The sequence below is a fragment of the Ictidomys tridecemlineatus genome, chromosome 5 (assembly GCF_052094955.1).
Source record: "Ictidomys tridecemlineatus isolate mIctTri1 chromosome 5, mIctTri1.hap1, whole genome shotgun sequence".
Classification (NCBI taxonomy): Eukaryota; Metazoa; Chordata; class Mammalia; order Rodentia; family Sciuridae; genus Ictidomys; species Ictidomys tridecemlineatus.
This window is the reverse complement of record NC_135481.1, coordinates 135261139-135286328: the sequence shown is the minus strand read 5'-3', so window position 1 is coordinate 135286328 and position 25190 is coordinate 135261139. Positions and strand designations below refer to the sequence as shown.

The 25190-nt window shown below is 40.0% G+C and overlaps 1 protein-coding gene and 1 long non-coding RNA gene across 3 annotated transcripts in view; both read right to left on the bottom strand.

The window, feature by feature from the left end:
- Window positions 1-12646, bottom strand: part of Crtc3 (CREB regulated transcription coactivator 3) — a 108795-nt gene extending 96149 nt beyond the window's left edge. For both annotated transcript variants that reach the window (XM_078051145.1, XM_078051146.1), the window contains exons 1-2: window positions 12327-12646; window positions 2012-2110 (exon numbers count right to left, since the gene is read on the bottom strand). In XM_078051145.1, the coding sequence (XP_077907271.1) occupies window positions 2012-2110; window positions 12327-12458 (231 nt within the window). In that variant the 5' untranslated portion in view covers window positions 12459-12646. The remainder of the gene's footprint in view (window positions 1-2011; window positions 2111-12326) is intronic.
- Window positions 12647-15462: 2816 nt separating this feature from the next.
- Window positions 15463-17898, bottom strand: LOC144378000 (uncharacterized). Its single transcript, XR_013439403.1, has 2 exons — window positions 17363-17898; window positions 15463-15660 (listed from the first exon to the last, which is right to left on the bottom strand). It is a non-coding gene; the product is annotated as an uncharacterized LOC144378000 (long non-coding RNA).
- Between the last annotated feature and the right edge of the window lie 7292 nt (window positions 17899-25190).

Genomic DNA, 25190 nt, shown 5'->3' with positions numbered 1-25190 from the left:
CAAAATTTTTCTGTTTGGAAGAGAATTCCTATCATGTAAGAATTCCTATTATGTAAGCATTGAAATGAAAATAATTTTAGTTATAGACTAAAATCCATTGAATAAAATAGAAAACCCCCATAAAACCACACTGGGAGATAAATAAATATTGAAAGTTTAATGAAGATCAGGAAAATGTATTACCTCACAAAGATGTATCACCTCATTACAAAGGGGAAAAGAGTTACTTTAGAGTGGAGAAGCGTGACAGATTCACCTTAGTTGACAGATCCACCTCAGTTAACAGGACCACTCAAAATCAGGTGCCTACTGGATATAATAATGGAGGCACTTTATGTTATTCCTGCCAAAGAGGCATAATCTGGATCTAATCACAAAGACACGACAGACAAACCCCAACTAAGGGACACTTCGCAAAATAATCTTCAAAAGTGGCAAGGTCACAACAGTCAAAAATAAATTTTTAATGTCAAAAATAAAAGACTCAAAACTATTCCAATCAAAGAAGAATACAGACAATAATAACTAAATATCTATAATTCTGAACTAGATCTTCTTAGACCCAGTTATAGAGGACAATACGAGGTTATTTGGTAAAATCTAAATGAGGTCTGAGGATTAGATGGTAATAATGCATGGCTATTAATATTTTTTGATGGCTATATTTAGTTATATAGGACAACATCCTTGCTTCTAGGATACAACTGAAATATTCTGGAGTTACAGGGCATCACATCAGCAACTTATTCTCAAAGGGAAAATGTTATTAGTACTATACTCTCAATTTTTCTGTAAGTTTACAACTGTTTCAAAGTAAAAAAAAAAAAAAACAGTACAGGTTAAGTATTCTTTATACAAAATGCCTGAAACCAGAAGTGTCTAGATTTCAGAATTTTCCAGAATTTAGAATGCAAATATAGATCTAGCCAGCTGAACATCCTTAATTCAAAATTCTGAAATCCAAAATGCTCCAAAATACTTCAGATTATCTCTGAAAAAGTGAGCACAGTTTCTACAACAAAGACAGTGTTTTAAAAATGGAAAGGCATCCAAAGGAATCAAGTTTTGCTTCACCTTAAAAGCTGACACCAAATCTTAAATTGTGTGATTAGAATGACAGGCTCCTACTTTTTCAGAGACTGAGATATCAGAGTGGGTCCAATTCAGATCTTAACAACAGTACCAGAATACCATTGTCTGAAACATTGATTCCACATTGTTTTGCATGAGGCTCTTGAAGTAAATGATTAAAGCATGTGATGACGCTGCACTAAGCTAGAGGCAATACAGACCACTTATCTATGCCTTAGACCTACCCTGTCCAACAAGGTAGCCATTAGTCACATGAAGATAGGAAAATACGGTTAATCCAGACTGAAAAGTGCGTGAAGTGTAAAGTACACAATAGATTTCAAAGACTTAGTACAAAAAAAAGCATGTGAAACATCTCATATTTTTTATGTTGATTACATGTTGAAATGATCATATTTTGGACATATTAGGTTAAACAATTATTCAAATTATTTAAATGATATTAAAATTAATTCTATGGTTTATTTTTCTTTAGTGTGGCTATTAGAAAATTCCAAATGACATCTGTGGTTAACATTATTTTTATTTTTATCATTTTTTTAAGATTTTTTTTTTACCTTTATTTACTTATTTATTTTTTTATATGGTACTGAGGATCGAATCCAGAGCCTCGCGCGTGCTAGGCAAGCACTCTGTCCCTGAGCCACAACCCCAGCCCCATTATTTTTTATTTTTTTGCAGTGCTAGAGATGAAACCCAGGATCTAGAGCATGTTTGATAGTGCTGTCTTTGGTCATTTGTGAAATAACATTACTTGTACTATAGAAACTACAAAAGAGAATATTGATAGAATTCCAAGAAAAAGACTAAACTGTATATAGGCCCAGTTTATCCTTCGAAATCTAATCTTTTTAGAGATAATCTTTGCCTAACTTTTTACACTCCATTCAGCGTCAAAAAAGTACATATCTGAAAGTACCTGAAACTCTGAGGCACTGCTCCGCAGCTGGCTCACATTTGGTAAGGATCCTCCATGATACTGTGTAAGGCGCAGTTGCTGAAGCTTCTGAAACTGAACCTGGAAACAAAACAATTTCAAGACTGTTCAGAGATGACAGCAAGCATCAAAATGTGTTATTTTGTAGTGGAAAAGTCCAAGAATGAGTCTTGGTTTCAGTTTCTTCTCTACTTAAATGAAACTCAAGTTTCCGGTGCTTTCTGATATTTGATTACTTCTCCATTTTTGGAAAGAACTTACCCATGATCCAAATATCACGTGCCAGGACAGTAAGGTACTCTTGCAAGGTCTTTGAGTGCATAAGTGTAGTCATTGAGGCATAATCTTTAACAATAACAAAGAATTTCTTAAAAACTAAGCCATTATCTACATCCCTATTCCATGCTCTTTCCCAGTCTCCATTTACATTCATTTGAAGTAACTGCATATTTGGGATCATAAGTACAATTTTGCACCCTTACATTACAAACTTTTCTATGTCAACAGATAATCTTGTTTTTTTTTTTCTTTTCCTTTTTTGAGGGTATAACAGGGTTTTGCTAAATTGCTGAGGTTGGCTTCCAATTTTCAATCCTCCCACCTCATTATCCCAAGAGTCACTAGGATTATAGGCATGCCCCTATATGTGCCTGTCTACATAATCATTTTTTGTAGCCATATAATATTTCTTCTTCTGAATCACTGCCTTAGAACATATTCCAAAGAGCAATTATTAAATCTCTAGATAAGGATTGTTTTTTATTTTTGGTACTGGGGATTGAACTCAGGGGCACTCAACCCCTGCGCCACATCCCCAGCCCTATTTTGTATTTTATTTAGAGACAGGGTCACACTGAGTTGCTTAGTGTCTCACAGTTGTTGAGACTGGCTTTCAACTTGTGGTCCATTTGCCTCAGCCTCCTGAGCCACTGGGATTACAGGAGTGCACCACCACCACACCTGGCCTGGATTTTTTTTTTCTTTAATGGTGCATTACAGTTATACATAATCATGGAATTTACTATTTACATATTCATTCATGCTCACAATATAATTTACCAATATCACTCCCCAGTATCCCACCCCTGGTTCCCTCCTTGCCTCCCTCTTCTTGGTCCCTTTCCTCTACAGATCTCCTTTTATTTTTATGAAATCTACCCTGAATATGGATTTTTGTGAAGGAGGCCAAGTCAGTAGGTATAAAATGGTACCCCACTGATTTAATAAGCCTTTCTTCTGTAAGTTCTTCCTTATATCTCTTTTCAAAAGACAGTAAACTAATTACAATTCTTAAAAACCCCAAAGTAGTCCAGTCTGGTCTTATGAATTCTATTTCTAAAGTAATAAATTAGCTCTGTGGTTATATAACCCTTGGTACTTATAATTCATATAGGAAGAAAGAGGTCATAGATGAGAGCCTGAGGCAGATTTTGACTCTTTCATTACAGTTTGTTAATAATAATAAAAAACTACCAGATCTGAGTTCCTAGGATGGATGGGGTGCTGTCCTCAGATGCTTTGCCCACTTGTCCCTAACCTTCCCTAAAACCATGCAAGGGAGAGTACATTACTCTGTTTTTTACTGACCTGGGGTCCCAGACTCAAGGAAGTTCAGTGACTTTCTCAAGGTCAAGCCACAGTTACCTCACTCAAAGCTCACATTCCTATTTCGGCCATATTCTTTTCCTTTCTCCCATTTCTCTCAGCAACTTCACTACTTTCAGAGTCACAAAAAGGCCAGTGAACTAAGTGTACTGCTGAGCCTATAAAGCTCTCTGATTTTTAAAAATATTTATCATGAAAAATTTCAAATACATATAAAATAGAGATGAATACAATGAAACCCCACCTGTCCATCTTAAAGCTTCAATGATTATCAAGTTAGGTTCAATCTTATTTCTTCTTTACCCCTTCCATTACCCACTGAAAGAAATCCCAGATAGCTATCGTGGTGGGACACACATGTAATTCCAGCAACTCAGGAGGCTGAGGTAGGAGGATTTAAGTTTGAGGTCAGCCTCAACAACTTAGTGAGAGCCTTTCTCAAAATTAAAAATAAAAAGGACTGGGGGTGCTGGGGATGTGGCTCAAGCGGTAGCACGCTGGCTTGGCATGCGTGTGGCCTGGATTTGATCCTCAGCACCACATACAAAGAAAGACGTTGTGTCTGCCGAAAACTAAAAATAGATATTAAAAATTCTCTCTCTCTCTCTCTCTCTCTCTCTCTCTCTCTCTCTCTCTCTCTCTCTCTCTCTTAAAAAAAAAAAAAGGACTGGGGATATAGCTCAGTGGTAAAGTGCCTGTGGGTTCAATCCCCAGTAGAAAAGAAAGAAAGAAAGAAATGAAATCTCAGACATTTTATCATTCCATATTTCAATATGTACCAGTTTGGAAATCTTAAAAGCATATAAAATTCTTTGGTATCTTTAACTTCCTTATACCCATAGTATCTGATTTCTCCAACATATGCCAGAGGGAGATAGTTATAATATATTAATCAAAATCCAGATCTCAGAGTCAAATATGAGAAAGAGGACATGGCAAGCTTTTCCCACCTGTGAGCTGAGTTATAAGTCTCTCAGCCTTCAATCTTAACATTCTAAAAGTACTTACCAGAAAATTTGACTCCATCCATCCTTGAAATTCTCCAAACAAAACTCTTTAACACCTTGATCTAAAGCCTTTGATTCCTTCTTCAAAGGATCAATCAATCCATTTATTCACTTGTATAAAAACTTTAACTGTGTGTCAGTAAGTAGAATGCAGGCACTGGCTTACTAAAATGATCATATGCCAAAGTTCCTGCCCTCAGAAAGTTCTCACAAAAGCTTCAACCCTTACCCCAAAACCTCAATACTTCAACCAAGCTAAATTCTAACTCCAGTTAAGGACCTGCCTTCAACTGAGCTCAAGGCCCTCATATAGTGCCCCATTCCTGCTCTCCCTCTCAAGGGGCCTATTTCCAGAACCTTCAGAGACTGTTGCCCTATAGTATAAAGAACACTGAATTTGGAATCTAAATACCTGACCTTGTAACCTAGAGCTTTAATGTGGTTGGCCAAATTATTCTGGTGCCTCCTTCAAAAAGAATTAAGAGAGAAAAGACATAGCCAGGCACAATGGTGCACACCTATAATCCCAACAGCTCAGGAGGCTGAAGCAGGAGGATCGTGAATTCAAAGCCAGCCTAAGCAACTTAGCACGGCCCTAAGCAACCCAGTGAGACTCTGTCTCTAAAAAAAAAAAAAAATTAAAAAGGGCTTGAGATGTGGCTCAGTGGCTAAGCACCCTGGCTTCAATACCTGGTACCAAAATAAATAAATAAATAAATAAATAAATAAATAACATGATATGTAAAGCCCTGGACAACTTCTCAAACCATTATCATTTATGTAGATATTCTCAGCTACCGCTAAAAACTTTGAGTTATATTTATATTTTCCTCTTTTGAAATTTAGAATCATTGAGCTAAAAAAATTTGAGTCTGTATTCAACATCTTCATATTCACAGATGATTGAAAATGAAGACTGAAAAATGATTAGCCTAAGACAGAGGTCACAGACTGACAGCCTAGACAGAGTTCTGCTTGAGCCACAAGATGTTAACCCACTCAATGTTTTAAATTTCAATTTTTAAAAAGTAGAAGACTGCATAAAAATCTAGACTTCCAACTTCTCTTGACTGAAAGTTCAAAAACACTGAACCTATATGCTTGCATGGCAACACTGGATAGAGCCCCAAAGTATCAGGTGGCTCAGACAAGGCTTGGGTTCTCCTGTTTGCCCAAATCCAAGGCATACTCTATTATTCCTCCATTATGGCCCAGGATAATCTACCATTTATCATCTCATTCCTGGCCCCTCTACTCATTTTCCTTATAGACCTCAGCTTATAACTTGAGTTAGGAACCTATGATCACACACTTCAGCGAAATTTCTTTAAATACCTATATGAAATGAGACCGAAGCCTCCCAAATTCCTTTTTAGAAAAGTCTCACAATAGGGCTGGGGTTGTGGCTCAACGGTAGAGCTTTCATCTAGCATATTTGAGGCCCTGAGTTCAATCCTCAGCACCACACAAAAATAAATAAATAAAATAAAGGTATTGTGTCCAATTACTTCTAAAAAATAAATTTAAATAAACAAAATAAAAGTATTGTGTCTAACCAAAAATAAATAAATATTTTAAAAAAAGAAAAGTCTCACAATAACAACACAATTCCAGTCAAAATCCCAGCAAGAGGGCTAGGGGTAGAGCCCAGTGGTAGAGCACATGCTTAGCATGCTTGAGGCCCTGAGTTCAATATCCAGCACCAAGATCAAACAACAACAAAAAGCAAATCTTTTTTATTGAAATTGATGAGATCATTCTAAAATTATAGATGTGCAAAGTGATCTAACTAAAATAACCAAAGCAATTTTTAAAAAGAGCTAAACTGGAGGACAAACTGATTTCAAGACTTACTATAAAGTTACATAAGCAATCCAGAGAGTGTGCTATTATCAAAAAGAGAGATCTATATACCAATGAAACAGAAGAGAGTACAAAAATAGACTCTCACATATATGGCCAACTGATCTTTTACCAAAGTGCCACAGTAACTCAATAGGGACAGAAAAGACTTTTCAACAAATGCTGCTGAAACAACTGAATGTCCTTGTGGGGGACATTTTTGAGTATACTGGCATTCAACATGACAGGCAGATTCAAACCCTAGCTCTGCCATTTACCAGCCATGTAACCTCTCCAAATCTCTACATACTCCTCCACAAAACAAAGGAAATTCTCAATATAGACTAGAGGGTCATTCTCAGGACTACAGGAGATAACACAAAGGGATTAGCCCAGTGCCCACCAAAGAACAGCACTCATATTTAGCCCAAACTAATCTTTCTAGCCTTCTCTGTCCATTTTTCTCTCAGAGGCCTCACTATTCTATAATATTTTTATGGTTTATTTACTTTAATATAAAAATAATGGTTTTTCCAGCTAGACATGTTAGCCAACACCCGTAATCCCAGTGACTTGGGAGGTAAGGCAGGAGCATCCCAAATTCAAGGCCAATCTGGGCAATTTAGGGAGACCTTGTCTCAAAATAAAATAAAAAGGGCTAGAGGTGTGACTCATTGGCAGAAAGGCTCTGGGTTCCATTCCCAGAACCACAAAATAATGATGATGATGACAACGACAACAACAACAACAATGGTAATGATAATGATGATGATGATGTTTCCCAAATATTCAAACCAAATTAACATTCCATGTTGACGTGCTGAGTTTATCCTGTAGTTTTTTCAACACAAGCTGCCTTTCACAGCCAAACTTCTTGAACAGTTTCCAACCTGTCTCCATTTTCTCCAATCCTCAGAGCCTCACAATGAGCCTTCTACCAAGCATCCTATAAATGCTGTGGCTCTCAAAAAAGTTACCAGTGACCTCCACATGACTAGACCAAAAGACATATCCTCCTCATGTCAGTTCAAGTCAGCAGCACTGGGCTCAGCTAGCCCACTTCTCTCTTCTTCACAATAATCCTTCTGGTGTTCCCCACCCCTGCCTCTATGGTTGTCCTTCAGTCTTCTTTGCTGGCTCTTCCTCCTGTACTTCCCCTTTAAATGGTGGGGTTCCTTGGGTTTCTCCTAGGTCCTCTTCTATGTTTTACTTCATAGGAAGGAAACAAATTTGAATGCCTACAGTTGCCAAGTAGAAAAGATAAGCAAGTAAAGAAGTCTGGAATCATGAGGAATATCATAGGGAGTGGCAGGTACTGTGGCAAACTGAAGACCAGATACATGCCCTATCTAAAGGGACAGCCAATATTTAGCTCCCAGCAATTGCTGCCATGTAGAAATGTGGGGTGTGTCACTAAATGATCTCATTTTTCAAAAGAAGCCAGAGTCTAGATTTTAATGTAAAATCCCAATATTCATTGCTGGTCCTAATAAAAAAAAAACACAACACAAAAACAACAACAACAAAAATCCACATTTGGGGCTAAAGAGAACAAAAATAAGAATACATGAGAAAGCCAAAAATAAGATGCAGCAATATCTGTTTTACAAATTCTTTCTAGGCATCTGAATCCCCTGTGGCTACACACCAAAGATCCCCAAATTTGTATGGTTAACCCAGCCTTTCCTCCTGAGCCCCAGGACCAGTTAAACAACTGCCTGCTCAACCATCTCCACTTACTGGCCTCACAGGCACCACAAACTCAATATTCCCTCACAGACCAAGCCTGCTGCCAGTGTCCGCTTAATGAAGGACACCCTGAAATGGCTTATGCCTAAGGCTAGGAATCACTCGTGAGCCCTCCTTTCTTACTTCTCCCATTCGTTCACCAAATCTGGTCCTTTGTACTTCCTAAGTATCAATCTGTTCCCCTCTCTACCTTCTCATCACTACTACCTTAGTGGATGCTACCAACACATCTCCTAGACAAATATGGTAGTTTCTCTGCAGCTACCTCTTCCTTGATTCTAGCTACCATTGTGGAGTTAGAAGGATCTTTTGAAAATGTAAATCTCCCTTGTTTCACCTCTTCAATGACCTCCCATTGTCCTTAGGATCAACTCCCAAATCCCATCTCTACAATCTGATCCCTGAGAAGTCTCCAGTCCCATCTGAAATCACCCTCCTCATTCCCCCATGAACCTCCATTCTCTGTGCCTGCAACACTCCCTCCCTTAACACATACATCTTTGAATGCCTTCCCCATGCCCTCTGATCCTTCAGGCCATCAGAAGAGGTGAGGACACCCATACCATACAAGCCCAGAGTTCTATCTACTTCCGTTTGTGTATCATTTATCAAAATGTGGCCTTTTTTGTTAAATGTCTTCCCCACTAGATCCTAAAACCCATCACAAGACTGATTTGCTCACTCACTACTATATATCCCCAATGACCATTATAATCTCTGAAACATACTAGGGACTCAGTATTTGTTGAACAAACTAATAAGATCTTTAAAGGGAAGCACCATGTCTTTACCCCCTACACACACACACACACACACACACACACATTATTAACTACATAATTATTACTCAAATGCTAACAAATAAATACATTAATGAATGAACAACACGATAAATAGTCTTTCCCCTGACACACCTGCCTCCACTTCCTTCCCATCCCAGGTACCACCTTGGAATGAATCCTCCTACCACTCCCTTCTCAAAAATCTCCCAATATATCCTGATAAGGCTGAACCTCTAAAGCTAGAATAGAAAAAATAATAATAATCTAGTTCATCCCACATACTTGGAGAACAGGATTTAAGACCAACTCTGAAGGGATCAGCTATGATTATAAGAAGACAAACTTGAAGTCCAACACAAGCTCAGAGTAGAAATTAGAGTATTTAGATCAATTAGTGATGCTATCCCCCTGATTACTGTGCCTGACATGGGTTAATAATAGAAAGTCAGGATATTGCCAACCAATTTATGAACTAGATAGATTCTTTTCTAATTAGCATCTTTGGAGTTTTGGATGGTACAGATACATGCTTGGGGACCTGAGTTTTCTATAAGAAGTATTTCAGTTTTGTGATTTCTTTATGAAAATAACCCTTAAAAATTTTTAGATCAGCAAAAATTAGTAGGCAAATTCAATGTAATCATTTGCATGTTTATGAATATAATGGATCCAACTACTAGTATTTTTCCTGCATTGGTGAGGGGGGGGGGGACAAGAAGAATTAACATGTAAATGACTCTCTGTACTGAAAAAAGGGCAAAGTAGCATCATAATTAGAATAAAGTAGTGACTGAATTATCACATGGGTCATAGTTATTTACTCGTGCTAAATTCACAATATTCACACTGATAGCTTCAATTCAGTATAGCAAAGTAGCTTTCGTCACATTAATGTTAATTTGGATTTACTGCATTTGTAACTTTGAACTTATTTTGTACACACATATTTTGGTTTATGGATGCTCACAGCTATAAGCAAAGGATTTTATATATAAGTTTATGCTTGAACATACAGGAGTAATATAATCAAACTAATTTAAGTTAACACTGAGGATCTGTGGAAAAAGAATTTTGCCTTTAGGAGTTTGAGCCAGGCCAGGCACCATGATACATGTCTGTAATTTCAGGAAATTGGGAGGCTAAAGCAGGAGGCTTGCCAGTTCGAGGCCAGCCTCAGCAATTTAGCAGGAATCTAAGCAACTTAGTGAAATCATTTCTCAAAAAACAAAAAAAGGGCTGGAGATGTAGTTCAGTGGTAAAGGGCCCCTGGGTTCAATCCCTAGTACTAAAAAATAAGAGTCTGAACCAGGCTCATGGATACATACTATTCTCCCACCCAGTTACTAGGGAGGCAGAGACAGGAGGATCATAAGTTTGAGGCCCATCTGGGCAACTCAGTGAGACCCAGTCTCAAAATAAAACTAAAAAAAGGATAGGGATGTATCTCTAGGTAGAGTGTTTGCCTAGCATAAGTGTGAGGGCCTGGCTCAATCTCTAGTTCTGCAAAAATAAAAAAAAAAGTCTATATATTACTCATGACCTCACCGATGAGAGGGGATTTATGAATTAGGTGGGAGATTGGTTTCAGACATGCACATTGCATGTATTTGTACATAAACAATATAAATATCTATATAACACAGACTTCAGTCTTCATCTACCCAGTTTTTTCAATCTGCTCCAAGTTTGTCAAATACATCCCCCAATCTAACCAAGGTCACAAATGTAAATGCCTATGGATACCAGACCATAATGAATGAAGCTGATCAGGGCATAAGAAAAAAATTTCTTGAAATACTGGGCCTTCTCTATCCATAGATAGATAGAAGTTAGAGATATACATTATTTTTTTTTCAGTGTGATAGAAACGTAAGTACAGAAAATATTTTACTTTCCTCTTTTTTTTAAAGTCTTTTTTTTTTAGAGAGTGAGAGAGGAGAGAGAGAGAGAATTTTTAATATTTATTTTTTAGTTCTCGGCAGACACAACATCTTTGTTGGTATGTGGTGCTGAGGATCGAACCCGGGCCGCACGCATGCCAGGCGAGCGCGCTACCGCTTGAGCCACATCCCCAGCCCTTACTTTCCTCTTAACTTCACTAAAACACTATAATAAATATGATAAATGGCCTCAGCATGGGGGACCTGCTTGGGGGACTGAAACAGGGAATGTTGTGAACTATAACAAACTAGGGTTCATGCTCCATTTGAGAGAGAAATCCACCACCCAGCAGGGTACTGTCACAGGAGAATTCAGGATTAGTGTTATCAGCTCTTCCAAACTTTAATAGAAATAAATAAGTAAATTTAGATTTTATGTGGAAATCTCCCAATGAAAAAAAAATCTGGCAACAAATTCAAAGTTTTTTCCCAAACGCTATGCTGACCAAAAAAAGTAACTCTTCAGCCAAGAGAGCAGGAGACCACCAGTTTGCAACTCTGCTGGCAGTTCTGCTTTGGACTCCCCACTCCACCCACCCCCACCCCCACCCCCGCCCTCAGCATCTACACATCCTCTCTGTGGTCCTTCAAGGTCAGCACTCAGGATCCTCAAGGCCTGCACCGCCCATGCTGACCCTCTTCTGCGAGTCGCGCTGGCACTCCTGTTGGCTCTCCATCTTCCTCTGCTGCAATCCAGTCATCTAACCTTGCCAGGTGTTAGTCCTTGCTAGAGCCTTACTTATTCCTCTGGGTGCCTGTCATTCATCAGCCACTCTGTGCACCTTGTCAGTCCACACTAAATATCTAGTGCTGAACAAAGCAAACTGGATCTAATAAAATACCTTCAAAGCAAAGGAGGAAAGTCACAAACTCAACAGACTCACATCGTGGTACCAAGACCCCACGCCACCACGGGGTGGGCCCTGGATTTACTGCTGTGTGCACCAAGCTCCCCTGATGGAGCGTGTGGGACCCTTGGGTCCCGCGGCCTTCCACGCCAAGTCCAGGAGGGCTGGCTGTGGTGGGTGACCAAGCAGTGAGAAGCCCCACTGCCCCGGCTCCGTCCGGCCTCCGCGTCTTTTGCGATTTCCTCTCGGGGCTCCAGGTCACCCTCCGGTTCAGGCAGTCCTCACACCGCCGCCGGCCTCCGCGGAGCCGGCCCCTTCTCCGACCCCCGCACCCAGCCGGGTGACCCTCCCACCTCCTCGGAGATGGCAAATGGCAAGCGGGTGTCGGAAGGCTGGGTAGCGCCGAGGCCGCGGCCGCCCCGGCGCGGCCCCCGCGCGGCCCCGCTGTCGTCTCAGCCCCTCGACCTCTCACCCGCCGCGCGGGTCCCGCCCGCGCCCGCTTTGCTGCGCCTCCGGGGCCTCACCCGCGACAGGGTGAGGTCGGTCATGAGCTGCTCGAAGGCCCGCGTCTCCTCGGCCTGCCGCTGCGTGTGCAACGCGATCTTCTCACTGAACTTCCGCGGGTTGGCGCTGCCCGAGCCCGGCGAGGCGGCCATGGCGCGGGCCCCGCGCTGGCAGAAAGCGAGACGGCAGGCGCGGGCCTGCGTCTGGACCCACCCGTCCGTCCGCAGGCCGCCCAAGCCGCCGCCCGAAGCCCGTCGTCCGGCGCGACCCGGCAGAGGAGCCGCCGCGGCCCCCGGAGCCAGCGAGCCGCAGCGAGCGCACTGAGGCCCGCCCCGCCCCGCGCCGGGCCCCGCCCCGCCCTGCCCTCGGCGCGCCCGGCCTCCCGCCGCCCTCTTGCCTCCCGCCTCCGGCCGGGCTGCGCGCCGGCAGCCCGGCCCTGCGCGGGCGGACCGAGGGCCTCGCCGGCGCTCTGGAGCCTGGCTCAGGACCTGCAGCCTTCGGAGAGCGGAGCAGAAGGGAGCCAGTGTGCGGCAGCCGCTGGGGACCACTTCGCTGCCACTCCCCAGCCTCAGGGATGGCCCTTGGATTGACGTGCCTCGTTTAGAAGAGTTTTGTCAGTACCCCACCCTCCTCGGGCGACCCTGATTTAACTTCACGGGTGAAATTTGGGTGACCTAACCTTGAATGAGCCTTTTCCTCAACTCTCGCGTTGGGGGCGCGCTGAATCAGCGCGGGGCCTAATGTCTACCTCAGGTCCTCCTCCTGTGCCCTCTTCCCTCCGTGTTTGCCTAGAAGGCCACCTTGGAGCAGGAGCCACCCCACCACCAAATCTTCCCCAACCTGGATCTCACTTTTGCACAAACACCCTCCAGCCGGGCGCAACCCTTTCCGTCCGCAGCCCTGGCCCTTATCCCAGGCTCTTTCCCAAGTGACCCTATGGCCTCTCCAAACCCCAGCTTCTGCAGCATGCCAACCCTACTTTTTAAAACCAGCCCAGAGGCCTTAGCTGATTTCCCCTTCTTCAGTACAGAAACTGCTCTCATAAATGTTGATGTATATAAAAATGACCTTGCGGGGGGCAGGGGAGGGGGGATGTGGTCATGGCTCAAGAGGTAGAGCGCTTGCCTAGCATGCATGAGGCACTGGGTTCGAACCTCAACACCATATAAATATAAAATAAAGATATTGTGCCCACCTATAACTAAAAATATATATATATTTAAAAAAATGACCTTGGGGGGCTGGGGATGTGGCTCAAGCGGTAACGCACTCGCCTGGCATGCGCGGGGCACTGGGTTCGATCCTCAGCACCACATAAAAATAAAATAAAGATGTTGTGTCCACCGAAAGCTAAAAAATAAATATTAAAAAAATTCTCTCTCTTTAAAAAAAAAAAATGACCTTGGGAGCCCTGACTGTGTGTCTGAGTTTTGTAAATTAGGAAGGATTAGAGACATGCAGAAGAGTACAAAAATACACATCTCTGTCACAATTAAATAGATATCAGCCCGGCTTGGTGGCTGTAATGTCAGTGATTGGGGGAGGCTGAGGCAGGAAGAACCAAAATTTGATACTAGCCTCTGAGCTGAGTCCCTGTCTCAAAATAAAAAATAAAAAAAGGGCTGGGGATGTAGCTCAGTAAAGTTCCCTGGGTTAAATCGTCAGTACCAAAAATATAACAATAATAATAAATAAACAGACATCAAAACATTTTGCAAGGGCTGAGGATGCAGTTCAGTGATAGAGTGGAGGCCCTAGATGTCAGCCAGACACATCAACAAATAAAAATTAAAGCCAGTAAAATCCTTTAATCTCAGCAACAAGGGAGGCTGAGGCAGGAGGATGGCAAGTTTGAGGCTGAGAAATTAAAAAGACTGGGGATGGAGTTCAGTGGTAAAGTGCCCCTGGGCTCAATCCCCAGTACAGCAAGAATTAACTAATTAATTAATTTAAAAAATTAAAATTAAGGACAGGTCTGTATCTTAGTGGTAGAGGCTTGCCTAATATCTCAATGCCCTGGATTGGATCCTGAGCAGTGCAAAAAATAATAATTTAGGGGCTGGGATTGTGGCTCAGCAGTAGAGTGCTCGCCTAGCACTAGTGGAAGGAGGTTCCATTCTCAGCATCACATAAAAATAAAGGCATTGTGTTGTATCCATCTTCACCTAAAAATAAATAAATAAATAAATAAATTTAAAAAAAAATTTAAGCCTGGGGCAGTGGTGCTCCCCTGTAATCCCAGCAACTCAGGAGGCTGAGGCAGGAGAATTGCATATTCCATGACAGCCTCAGAACATATCAAGGCCCTGAGCAATTTCAAGAGACCCCGGCTCAAAATAAATAAAAAGGGCTGGGATGTGTGGCTCAGTGGTTAAGCACCTCTGGATTCAATCCCTGGCGCGCGCACACACACATAAATAATTAATTAAAAAGGCATTTTTCCAGGGCTGGCATTGTAGCTCAGTGGTACAGCACTTGACTGGCATGTGTGAGGCACTGGGTTTTGTTAGACCAGGATGCAAGAAAAGACCACTGACTCCAATTAAAATCAAATTAAAGCAAGCTTATTATTTCGACCGGCCAGACTGCCTTTTCCTCCCAAAACGGTGGGAACAAGACAGCAGCCCCACCTTTCCTACAGCCCAGTTTTATAGCCCAGAAAGTTACACAAAGGGGGGGGTTACAGATAACAGTACTCTGACAAGCATCACACTAATGGTAGTTTACATTTTTTGCTGGCCCCAACATCAGAATTTATGAAGACCATTAGAGCCTCAGAGAGGGTCGTTGTCTGGCCAGGAAAGGCCAATTTATGAGGTGTCACTAAAGTTTCAGAGAGGGCTGCTATCTGGTCAGAGAGCCAGGCATGGGTGAGTTCAAGGCACAGGCAGGCATTCCAAGCAGGTTCAGAATTTGCAGTAATTTATAGTAAAGCCAAAATTATCTTTTCATGGCTTTGTGGCAAGATGGCTCCCAATTTAATAAAAGATCAGGTTGGGTTTATCATTCCTCCCTTTTCTTATGTGTCCCTTTCAAATCTTTGATAGGGTAGGGGAAGAGCACTGAGGGAATTTTAATCCCTCAGGTAACAGTCTCTAAATTTTTAGAACTCACCCCAAACCAGTCTCCCTGATTTTACCTGACTTAATTAATTACTTATATTGATAATCTATTTATTTTTGGCTCCATTGTTGTAAGAAGACAGGCGTCACTCATTTTGGCTTCTTCTGAGCTGAGAGAGGGTGACGTGAGGGGGCACGGCGTGAGGGACATGAGTTGCCTTTTAGAAGTCAGTTCGGTTTGAAGTCTGGTTGGGGAAGAACAGGTTGTAAAGTCATCTGGGGATGGGTGCTTCTATGAGAGAAACAAAAACCATGAGTACTGAGTAAATGTTGCAGCAGCTGGAACACGTCACTGTATAGAAGTTCCCTCACCAGGCTTTAACATTTCCAGTTATCAGGCCTGTAAATTTAACATTTAACTTTTAGTGTTACAGATGTCCTTCCCCATAAGATACAGTTTAATAATTTAATGTCATCTGATCTTGTAAAATTTTTTTACTAGTATGAGCTCTGTGTCTAATAGAGAAACCTTTAATTCTGTTACTCAGGGCTGGATAATCATACTAGCAAACACGAAGCCTACCTGTGTAGGTTAGGAATAACTGTAGGCCTTAAACTAAAAACTTCTGTCTCTGGCATCTCCTCTTGATAGTCTCTTTTTATAGTTATCAGGCATTTCTGTCTGAGAATCCTTCTTTGTAGTCTCCAGTCTTACTTATTTTGGGAGGCTAACATAAAGTGTATACCTTAAATAATAATAATAATTATTATTATTATTATCATCATTATTATTATTTAAAATGCCCAGGAATGGCTGTATTTTGGTTTTAACTGTCTTTGCTAAGTGTTTAAGATGAAGCAGTCAAACTGACTTTTGTTTCTATCTATTGTTAACAGTCAGCTGAACTTTTATGGGAGTCATTCCTGGGGAAACTTCTCAGTTCTGCTAGTGCCATTTGCGCTAGGATGGGTCTAGGTCTTGCTTGACCATGTGGCTTCCCTCGGAAGCACCAGGGATGTCTCCCTTCTCTGATGACTCTCCTCTTCATAGCAAATGCACTGATTGGCTTTCTGTTCTCCAGTGGTCTCATTAGTCTCCCTGATAGGGAGGTTATGTGGCCCAGAGTTGCAAAGCTCTTTAGAGAAGTCCCCTGTTCCCTGGATTCAGACTGACTCAGAGGGCAAGAGCCGAATATTGGTTTTTCTGGCCCTTTTAATTTAACTTTAATTTTAAAACTTAATCTTAAACATCCAGCAAATAAATTTTAACAGCCTTATATTAAGAGTACTGGGCTTTAATGTCTATAACTTTATAATTATTTATCTTTTTATTAATTGGGATCTGTATTATCCTATCTGTCTTGTAGGTGATGGCTTATTATCTCAAACTAACCCATGTTGTGTTCTTAAAGCAACACTTCTGTAAAACACTAACAGGGAATCTTTAGATCACTTATAAGGAAATTACAAAATAAAATTAACAAGAGTAAAAACACTTAGTTCGTGTAACAGCTACCCTGAATTTTTGGCTGAGTTATACATTATATCCCCTGTTTGAGATCCTAGTAATCTTGACAGAAAAAAACAACAAAAAAACAAATTTTTGAACATAACTTTAAATGAACTAAAATCTGGCCTACTGTTTTCATAGTCATTCTCACATGTAGTAAGATGGGACACAGAGCCTCATCTCAGGTAAGGCAGGGCTCTTTATAAATCTTAGGTGTTTTAGTTCTAAAGCTGATCTTTGTATTTTTAAATATCATTTTACAAAGTTTACATAAATTGTTTGAGGTCACATGAACATTAGCTAACACCATATGATATCACATTTAAAACATGAATTAAAGAAAGGCTGAAAGTTTTTAACCTTTACATAGATTAGGCTCTCATTAACTTAAAAATACATTTAAATTGTTCCCCAATGTAAGAAGTAACAAAACTTTACATATCTTATTGATAACAGGTAAATAAATCCCCAATATATTTTTTACCATACAACTTCCGAACACCAGCTTGATATAATGCTCTTTCAAAGTTTCTACCTTACAGACTTGTATACCTGGAAGATATGAGCACATTAATAGCATCACAATTACATTGATGTTTCTACATTAACCAAGTTTAGCTTTTAAAGAAATGGCAGTACAGTGCTCTAAAATAACAGTTCTTATTTAACCAGTTGTTTAATTTTTATGGTTGCTTACTCTAGAAAAAAGTAAAACTTAATAAACACAATGTTATGGGTAAACTTATGTTTTAAGAAATTTTTGTCTCTTTAACACATGACTGATTTTTACAATCTTATACAGACTTTAGTACAAACTTATACAGACCTTAGTAAATCAATCAGATATCTAACAAAAGTACTCATGAATGAGTAATCCCATATCAAATTTACTTTACTTATTTATCAAAATATTAGACAAATGTATTGAACAGTGTAAACCATTTTTTGTTGAAGGAAAAGTCCTAGAACCAAGGCATATTAGATATTTTATAGACATTAATATTTTATGAGTTTTTTTGAACACCTAGAAAAAGTTGTAAGTTAAATTTAAAGACATTTATTTTTATCTGTTTATCCAATTTAAATTGAACCATTTAAATCACATGAATTAAAGATCTTTAGATCCATTTTTTTAATTTGTTTTTATGAGCGCTCCTTATATATGTTAATTTGTATATCATATATATGATATACGGACATATGTATATATAGACATACAACACATAACAAAAGTGTGCACACATAACAATAGTAAAGGCCTTAGTAACTTTTCGCAGGTGAAATCTCCATTGCAATGTTTCAAAAACTCCACAGTTGGTCAAAGATAGGACTGATCAGAAAAACATTAACCTAGGTCTGTAGGGTCAAAATCATGAGCTCAAAAAAATACAGAATCTAAGGAAAAAAAGAGTCCTAGTAAAAATGATTGGCTAGTAATTAGTAAATACCATACAATTTACTTCTCTTTTTTTTTTTCTTAGGTCTCAGATCAGTCTCCTACTGAGCTTGCAGGCTTCTTTCATTTGCATTTCAACATAAGTCCTGGCTGAGGTCTGGAAGGAGCAGGGAAAAACTGCTATTCTGAGCAGACACCTCAGGCCTAAGGCATTTTAACTATAAGTCATAATTTTCAGGTTCGAATGTTGAAAATTATGATACAAGTTTAAGATACAATTCACAAAATTTTATATCTTTACATCTTGTTTTGTCAACAGATACCATACTATGATTTACTATCCTTGTCCAAATTAATGCACTGGTACACACAGTAACATTTTCCCAGGCTACCCAATTCAAAATTGGTGAAAAAAAGACTGAATGATTGGGAAGTTACTTGCCAACTTGGAAGTAGAGTTCTTTAGTTTTCCATCCTAAGTATTTAAGTTCTCTGGCATGAATTATCTGAAATCATAAACTAAACAATTACCTAAACCCAACTTTTAACTGCAGTATTGTGCAATGCATCAAAAACCCATTCAGATACCAGATTGTTACAATAAAACATCATCTTTTAGACACACATTCAGCCAAGATCATTCCCAAGAAACAATTTATAATATCAACAACACTATTGCACATGTCTTAAAGGGTCAGAAACAAAGACACAGGACAGACAGAGAGGAGCTCCAGACTATGGCTGACAGACAGAAACCTTTTAAAACAGAGCAGATAAGAGAAAAATCTCCTACACCAGTGGCATCATAGATGTCCCCACAAGGGAACCAGATGTTTTCACAGAGGGGCAACCTGAAATATAAAATCAAGGGTCTCCATGGCGACTTTACTGCATTAAGTGTCTCCTTTTTCTTTTTCTCTTTTCAAGAAGATAGAGGTGGCATAATCCTTACAGTGCAGGGAAAGAAGGAGGGAATCCCCGAAGCAACAGGGCTTCGGCAGCTGCTGGGAGTCCCTCAGTCCCTCCTATTACTTACAGGATTCCACCCCAAGCACACTCCATCTTCTAACATTTCAGTAGTCAGCTCTCAAAAAGTTCCTGGGGGGGGGGGTGGTATCAAAATTTGTAACTGAAAGTTCAGTTCCTGACCTTAGAGCCAATTAATGCCAATTTAATAATGAGGACAGGGTTTTGAGAAAAAGAAAAAGGGAGTTTTATTGCTTTGCTAACAAAGGAGAAACACCGGGGACTCTGCCCAAAGGTTGTGACTCTCTTGATCTGGAGGGACAAGGGGTTTTAAAGGAGTCTCACTTGTTAACCTGGGAGATACTCAGTTCTTAGGTCCCCAGCAGGCATTGCCCTCTGCACTGGAGGTGCTTCAAGCAGCCAGCTAGGGGCTTCTCTCCTCCTGCTTAATAAAGGGGGGTAAAGTTCATCACAGTTCCTTAAAACACAGTCCAAAGGGGTGTCAGGCTGACTTGCTTTATTACCCATTTTCACGTCCAATATCCTTAAGTTTTTACCACTGAAATCACACAACAAAACGCACAAAAACAAACAAACAAAAAAACATATAGAACACAGAACAAAAACAAGAAAACAGAAACCCGGCGCCGAAACAGAAAAACAGGAGCAATGCAACGTCTTGCCAAAGCTCCGGGGTAGGAGTGTGTGCCCCTCGGCACCTCTCTACCCTTCCAGAGGAATTCCCTACAGAACAGAACAGAAGACAGAACGATTTCTCGTACTGTCCGGACAGGAGTATATGTGAGCCTCGCCAGGCCACCTCTCTGTCATCAGAAGAGATCTCCCTTAACCGGATATCAGATGTTATAAAGGCGCCACTTACCTATGGAGGCCTCCTCCACCAGGTGCTTGCTAATAGTTTTAGTGCGGCAGTTCACTGCAGGGTTCCGGGGACGAAGGCTCACTCCGAGGCCTTGGAACGTCTCAAGTTGCGCACCCCCTAGAGTGGCTCTCCAGCCCGGAGCCCTGGAGTGAAGGCCGGCTTCAGAATTTCCAGCAGTCTGGTCTTGTGGTCTGGTCGGGCAGGGTCATCTCGCTGGGGCCTCCAAAATGTTAGACCAGGACGCAAGAAAAGACCACTGACTCCAATTAAAATCAAATTAAAGCAAGCTTATTATTTCGACCGGCCGGACTGCCTTTTCCTCCCAAAACGGTGGGAACAAGACAGCAGCCCCACCTTTCCTACAGCCCAGCTTTATAGCCCAGAAAGTTACACAAAGGGGGGGTTACAGATAACAGAACTCTGACAAGCATCACACTAATGGTAGTTTACATTTTTTGCTGGCCCCAACATCAGAATTTATGAAGACCATTAGAGCCTCAGAGAGGGTCGTTGTCTGGCCAGGGAAGGCCAATATTTATGAGGTGTCACTAAAGTTTCAGAGAGGGCTGCTATCTGGTCAGAGAGCCAGGCATGGGTGAGTTCAAGGCACAGGCAGGCATTCCAAGCAGGTTCAGAATTTGCAGTAATTTATAGTAAAGCTGAAATTAGCTTTTCATGGCTTTGTGGCAAGATGGCTCCCAATTTAATAAAAGATCAGGTTGGGTTTATCAGTTTGATCCTCAGCACCACATAAAATATATATATATATATATACACATACACACACACAGCATTTTGCCACATAAACTTGGATTTATTTATTTTTTAAATATTTTTATTTTATTTACTTATTTATTTATACGTGGTGCTGAGGATCGAAACCAGCGCCTTGAACATACTAGGCAAATGCTTTACAGCTGAGCCACAACTCCAGCCCATAAACTTGGATTTATAAAGACACTAAAATTAAACATAACTAAAGCTCTACCCTTTCCTTCTTCTCCAGAGGCTTGCTGTGCTCAAGTTGATATATATCACTACTGTTCTTGTTTTTATGCTTTTGTCTCTAATAACTACATATAGAATACCAAATTTTGTTTTAAATTTTAACAAAAAATTATGCTGAATAATCTTTTCGCAACTTTATCATTTACTGGTTTTCTTTGTGAGGGTGGAGAATAGGAGAAGAGAAGGAGGTATTGTAGAATGAGCCCAGGGACTCACACATGCTAGACCACTGGGTTACATCCCAGTCCTTTTTATTTTGAGGCAGGGCCTACCTAAATTCCAAGCCTGACCTGGAACTTGTGGTCCTCCTACCTCACCCTCCCCATTCACTGGGATTACCCCATGTGCCACCATACCTAGCTCCTAAATTTAGTTTTTATTCAAGTAAATACCTGTGAATTATTTAAAACAATTGTACAGGCTTGAAATTTTTATAAAAGAGCTAGGCATGGTAACATGGGCCTGTAATCCCAGCTACTTGGGAAACTGAAGCAGAAGGATTGCTTTGAGGCCAGTCTTGGCAATTTATCAAGGCCCTATCTTAAAATAAAAAATAAAGGCTGGAGTTGTGGCTCAGTGGTAGAGGACTTGCCAGGCATATGTGAGGCCCTGGGTTCTATCCTCTGCACGGCATGTAAATAAATAAATAAAAAGATCCATTTACAACTAAAAAATATTTTAAAAATAAAAAATAAAAAGGATGGGGAATCTAGCTCAATGGTAGATTCAAGCCCCAGTACTAGGGGGAAAAAAAGAAAGAAAGAATGAACCAACAAAAAAATAAATAAATAAATAAAAGAGGTGATATCTTGAGACTTAGTGTGTGCACAGATGTTGTTTATGTGTGTGTGGTGTGTACATACCACATTTTTTTATTTTGTTGTTTCTTCTTAGTTATACATGACAGAATCCATTTTGATAAAATTATACAAGCATGGGATATATCTTATTCTAATTGGAACCCCATTCTTATGGGTGGGCACAATGGTGGGATTCACTTAGATATGTTAATATATGTACATAGAAAAATTATGTTAGATTTATTTGATTGTCTTTCCTATTCCTATCCCCTCTCCCATTCCTTCTCCTTTGTCTATTCTACTGAATAGACAAACATCTCTTCTCCCCCCACACACATTTTATTGCAGTTTAGCTTCTGATATCAGCAAATCATTTGACCTTTGTGTTTTTTTTTTTTTGAGATTGGTTTATTTCAGTTAGCATGATATTGTCCAGATCTATCTATATACTAGCAAATTTTATAAAGTCATTCTTCTTTATAGCTAAATAATATTCCATTTTGCACATTATCACAATTTATTTATTCATTCATCTATTGAAGAGCATCTAGGTTGGTTCTATAGCTTAGCTGTTGTGAATTGTGCTACTATGAACATTAATGTGGCTCTGTCACTGAAGTTTGCTGATTTTAAATTCTTTGGATATATACCAAGGAGTAGAATAACTGGGTCAAATGGTGGTTCCAGTACTAATTTTTTGAGGGATCTCCATACTACTTTCCAGTGGGATTGCACCAATTTGCAGTCCTACCAGCAATGTATGAGTGTTCCTTTTTCCCCACATCCTCACCAACATTTGTTCTTACTTGTTTTCTTGATAATTGCCATTCTTACTGGAGTGAGATGAAATCTCAGTGCAGGTTTAATTTGCATTTCTCTAATTGCTAGAGATGTTGAACATTTTTTTATATATTTGTTGTCCAATTGTATTTCTTCTTCTGTGATGGGTCTATTCAGTTTCTTTGTCCATTTATTGATTCCGTTGTTTGATTTTTTTGGTATTAAGCTTTTTAAGTTCTTTGTTCACCCTATCTAAATTGCAGGTGGCAAAGATTTTTCTCCCATTCTGTAGTTCTCTCTTCATGCTCTTGATTATTTCTTTTTAAAAGTTTTTTTAGTTATACTATGTGAAAAACCTTTATTTTATTTTATTTTATTTTTATGTAGTGCTGAGGATCCAACCCAGTGTGTCATACATGCTAGACAAGCACTCTACCACTAAGCTACAACTCAGCCCCTTGATTATTTCTTTTGCTATAAAGAACCTTTTTAGGGGTCGGGGATGTGGCTCAGGTGGTAGCGCGTTCGCCTGGCATGTGTGCGGCCCGGGTTCAACCCTCAGCACCACATACAAACAAGGATGTTGTGTCCGCCGAAGACTGAAAAAAAAAAAAAAAAGCTTTTTAGTTTGATGCCATACCATTTATTGATTTATTTTATTTTATTTTTTGTGCTTCAGGAGTTTTGTTCAGGAAGTCAGTGCCTGAAGTTGAAGTGTTGGTCCTACCTTTTTCTTCTAGTAAGTGCAGGGTTTCTGGTTTAATTTCTAGGTCTTTGGTCCGTTGAAGAGTTGATTTTTGTGCACGGTCAGAGATATGGTTTAACTTTCATTCTATTACATATGGATTTCCAGTTTTCCCAGTACCATTTGTTGAAGACGCTGTGTTTTCTTCAATGTCTGTTTATGGCACCCTTGTCTACTATGAGGTAACTGTATGTATGTGGGTCTGTCTCTGTTTCTTCTGTTCTGTTTTCTTGGTCTTCTTTGGTGCCAATACCATGTTGTTTTCGTTACTCTAGCTCTGTACTATAATTTAAGATCTGGTATTGTGATGTATCCTGCTTTCTCAAAAGGGATTGCTCTGGCTCTTCTGCACCTCTTATTTTTCCAAATGAATTTCATGACTGCTTTTTCTGTTTCTATGAAGAATGTTATTGGAATTTTAATGAAAATTGCCTTAAATCTATATAGTGTTTTTAGTTGTACAGCCATTTTGACAATGTTAATTCTGCCTGTCCAAGAACATGGGACATCTTTCCATCTTCTAAGGTCTTCCTCAATTTCCTTGGTGTTCTGTAGTTTTCACTGTAGAGATCCTTCACCTCTTTTGTTAGATTGATTTCTAAGTATTATATTTTGGGGGAGGCTGTGTGAATATCTCTTTCAGCTGATTCATTATTACAGTATAAGAACACAATTGATTTTTTATTTTACCCTTATACTTGATTGTCAGTTTGGCTAAGTAAGACTAGTTCTCTTCATTTGAAGTCCTTCCTAGTTAGATTTTTGAATGTTTCATTTCACTGTTTTCTCATAGTTACTAGGAAGTCCATTCACACTTTGTGTGTGTGTGTATGTGTGTGTGTGTGTAGGTAACCCGATTTTTTTGAAAATTGCTTATTTTTGTTCCCCACTCCAACCCCACATTGTCTTATATTTTTTATTATATTCTTTGCTCTTTCTTGAATTTTTTCCCTCTGAACTGAGGTTGGAACCTAGGGCCTCAGACATGGAAGGCTATATTCTCAGCTACATCCTCAGCCCTTTTTATTTCATTTTGAGACAAGTTCTTGCTAAATCCAGGAGGCTGGCCTTGAATTTATGATTCTTCTGCCTCAGCTTTCCAAATCTCAAATCACTGGGATTATAGGCATGTATCACTGAGCCCAGTTTCTTTTAGTTAGTTAATGGGTGTCCCAGATTGCTCTTCTCACTTTCTTATCTTCTCTTTTCTAGTCTCTATTGTCTTTATCTTTCCCTGTAGTTCTGTTTCCCAGTAAACTTTCTCAACTTTATCTTCTCCTCTGTTGAACTTTTATCTCTGTCTCTTTTTTTTTTGGAGCACTGAGGACTGAACCCACTAAGTTATATCCCCAACCCTTTTTATTTTTTACTTAAAAAAAATTTTTTTTTAGTTGTAGATCAACACAATACCTTTATTTAAGCAGTGCTGGGGACTGAACTCAGTGACTCATATGTGCTAGGCAAGCACTGTACCACTGAGCCACAACCCCAGTCCCTCCCCAGCCCTTTATTTTTTTATTTTGACACAAGGTCTTACTAAGTTACCCAGGCTGGTAACTTAGTAAGATCCTGTGTCAAAATAAAATAACTAAGTTACTTACTAAGTTACCTAGGCTGGCTTTACCTTGCAATCCTCCTGCCTTAGCCTTCTGATTCACAGGGATCACATAGGGATTCACAGGGATTATGTGCCACCATGCCTGGCAGGGTGGTGGTTTCAGGGATTGAAGTCAG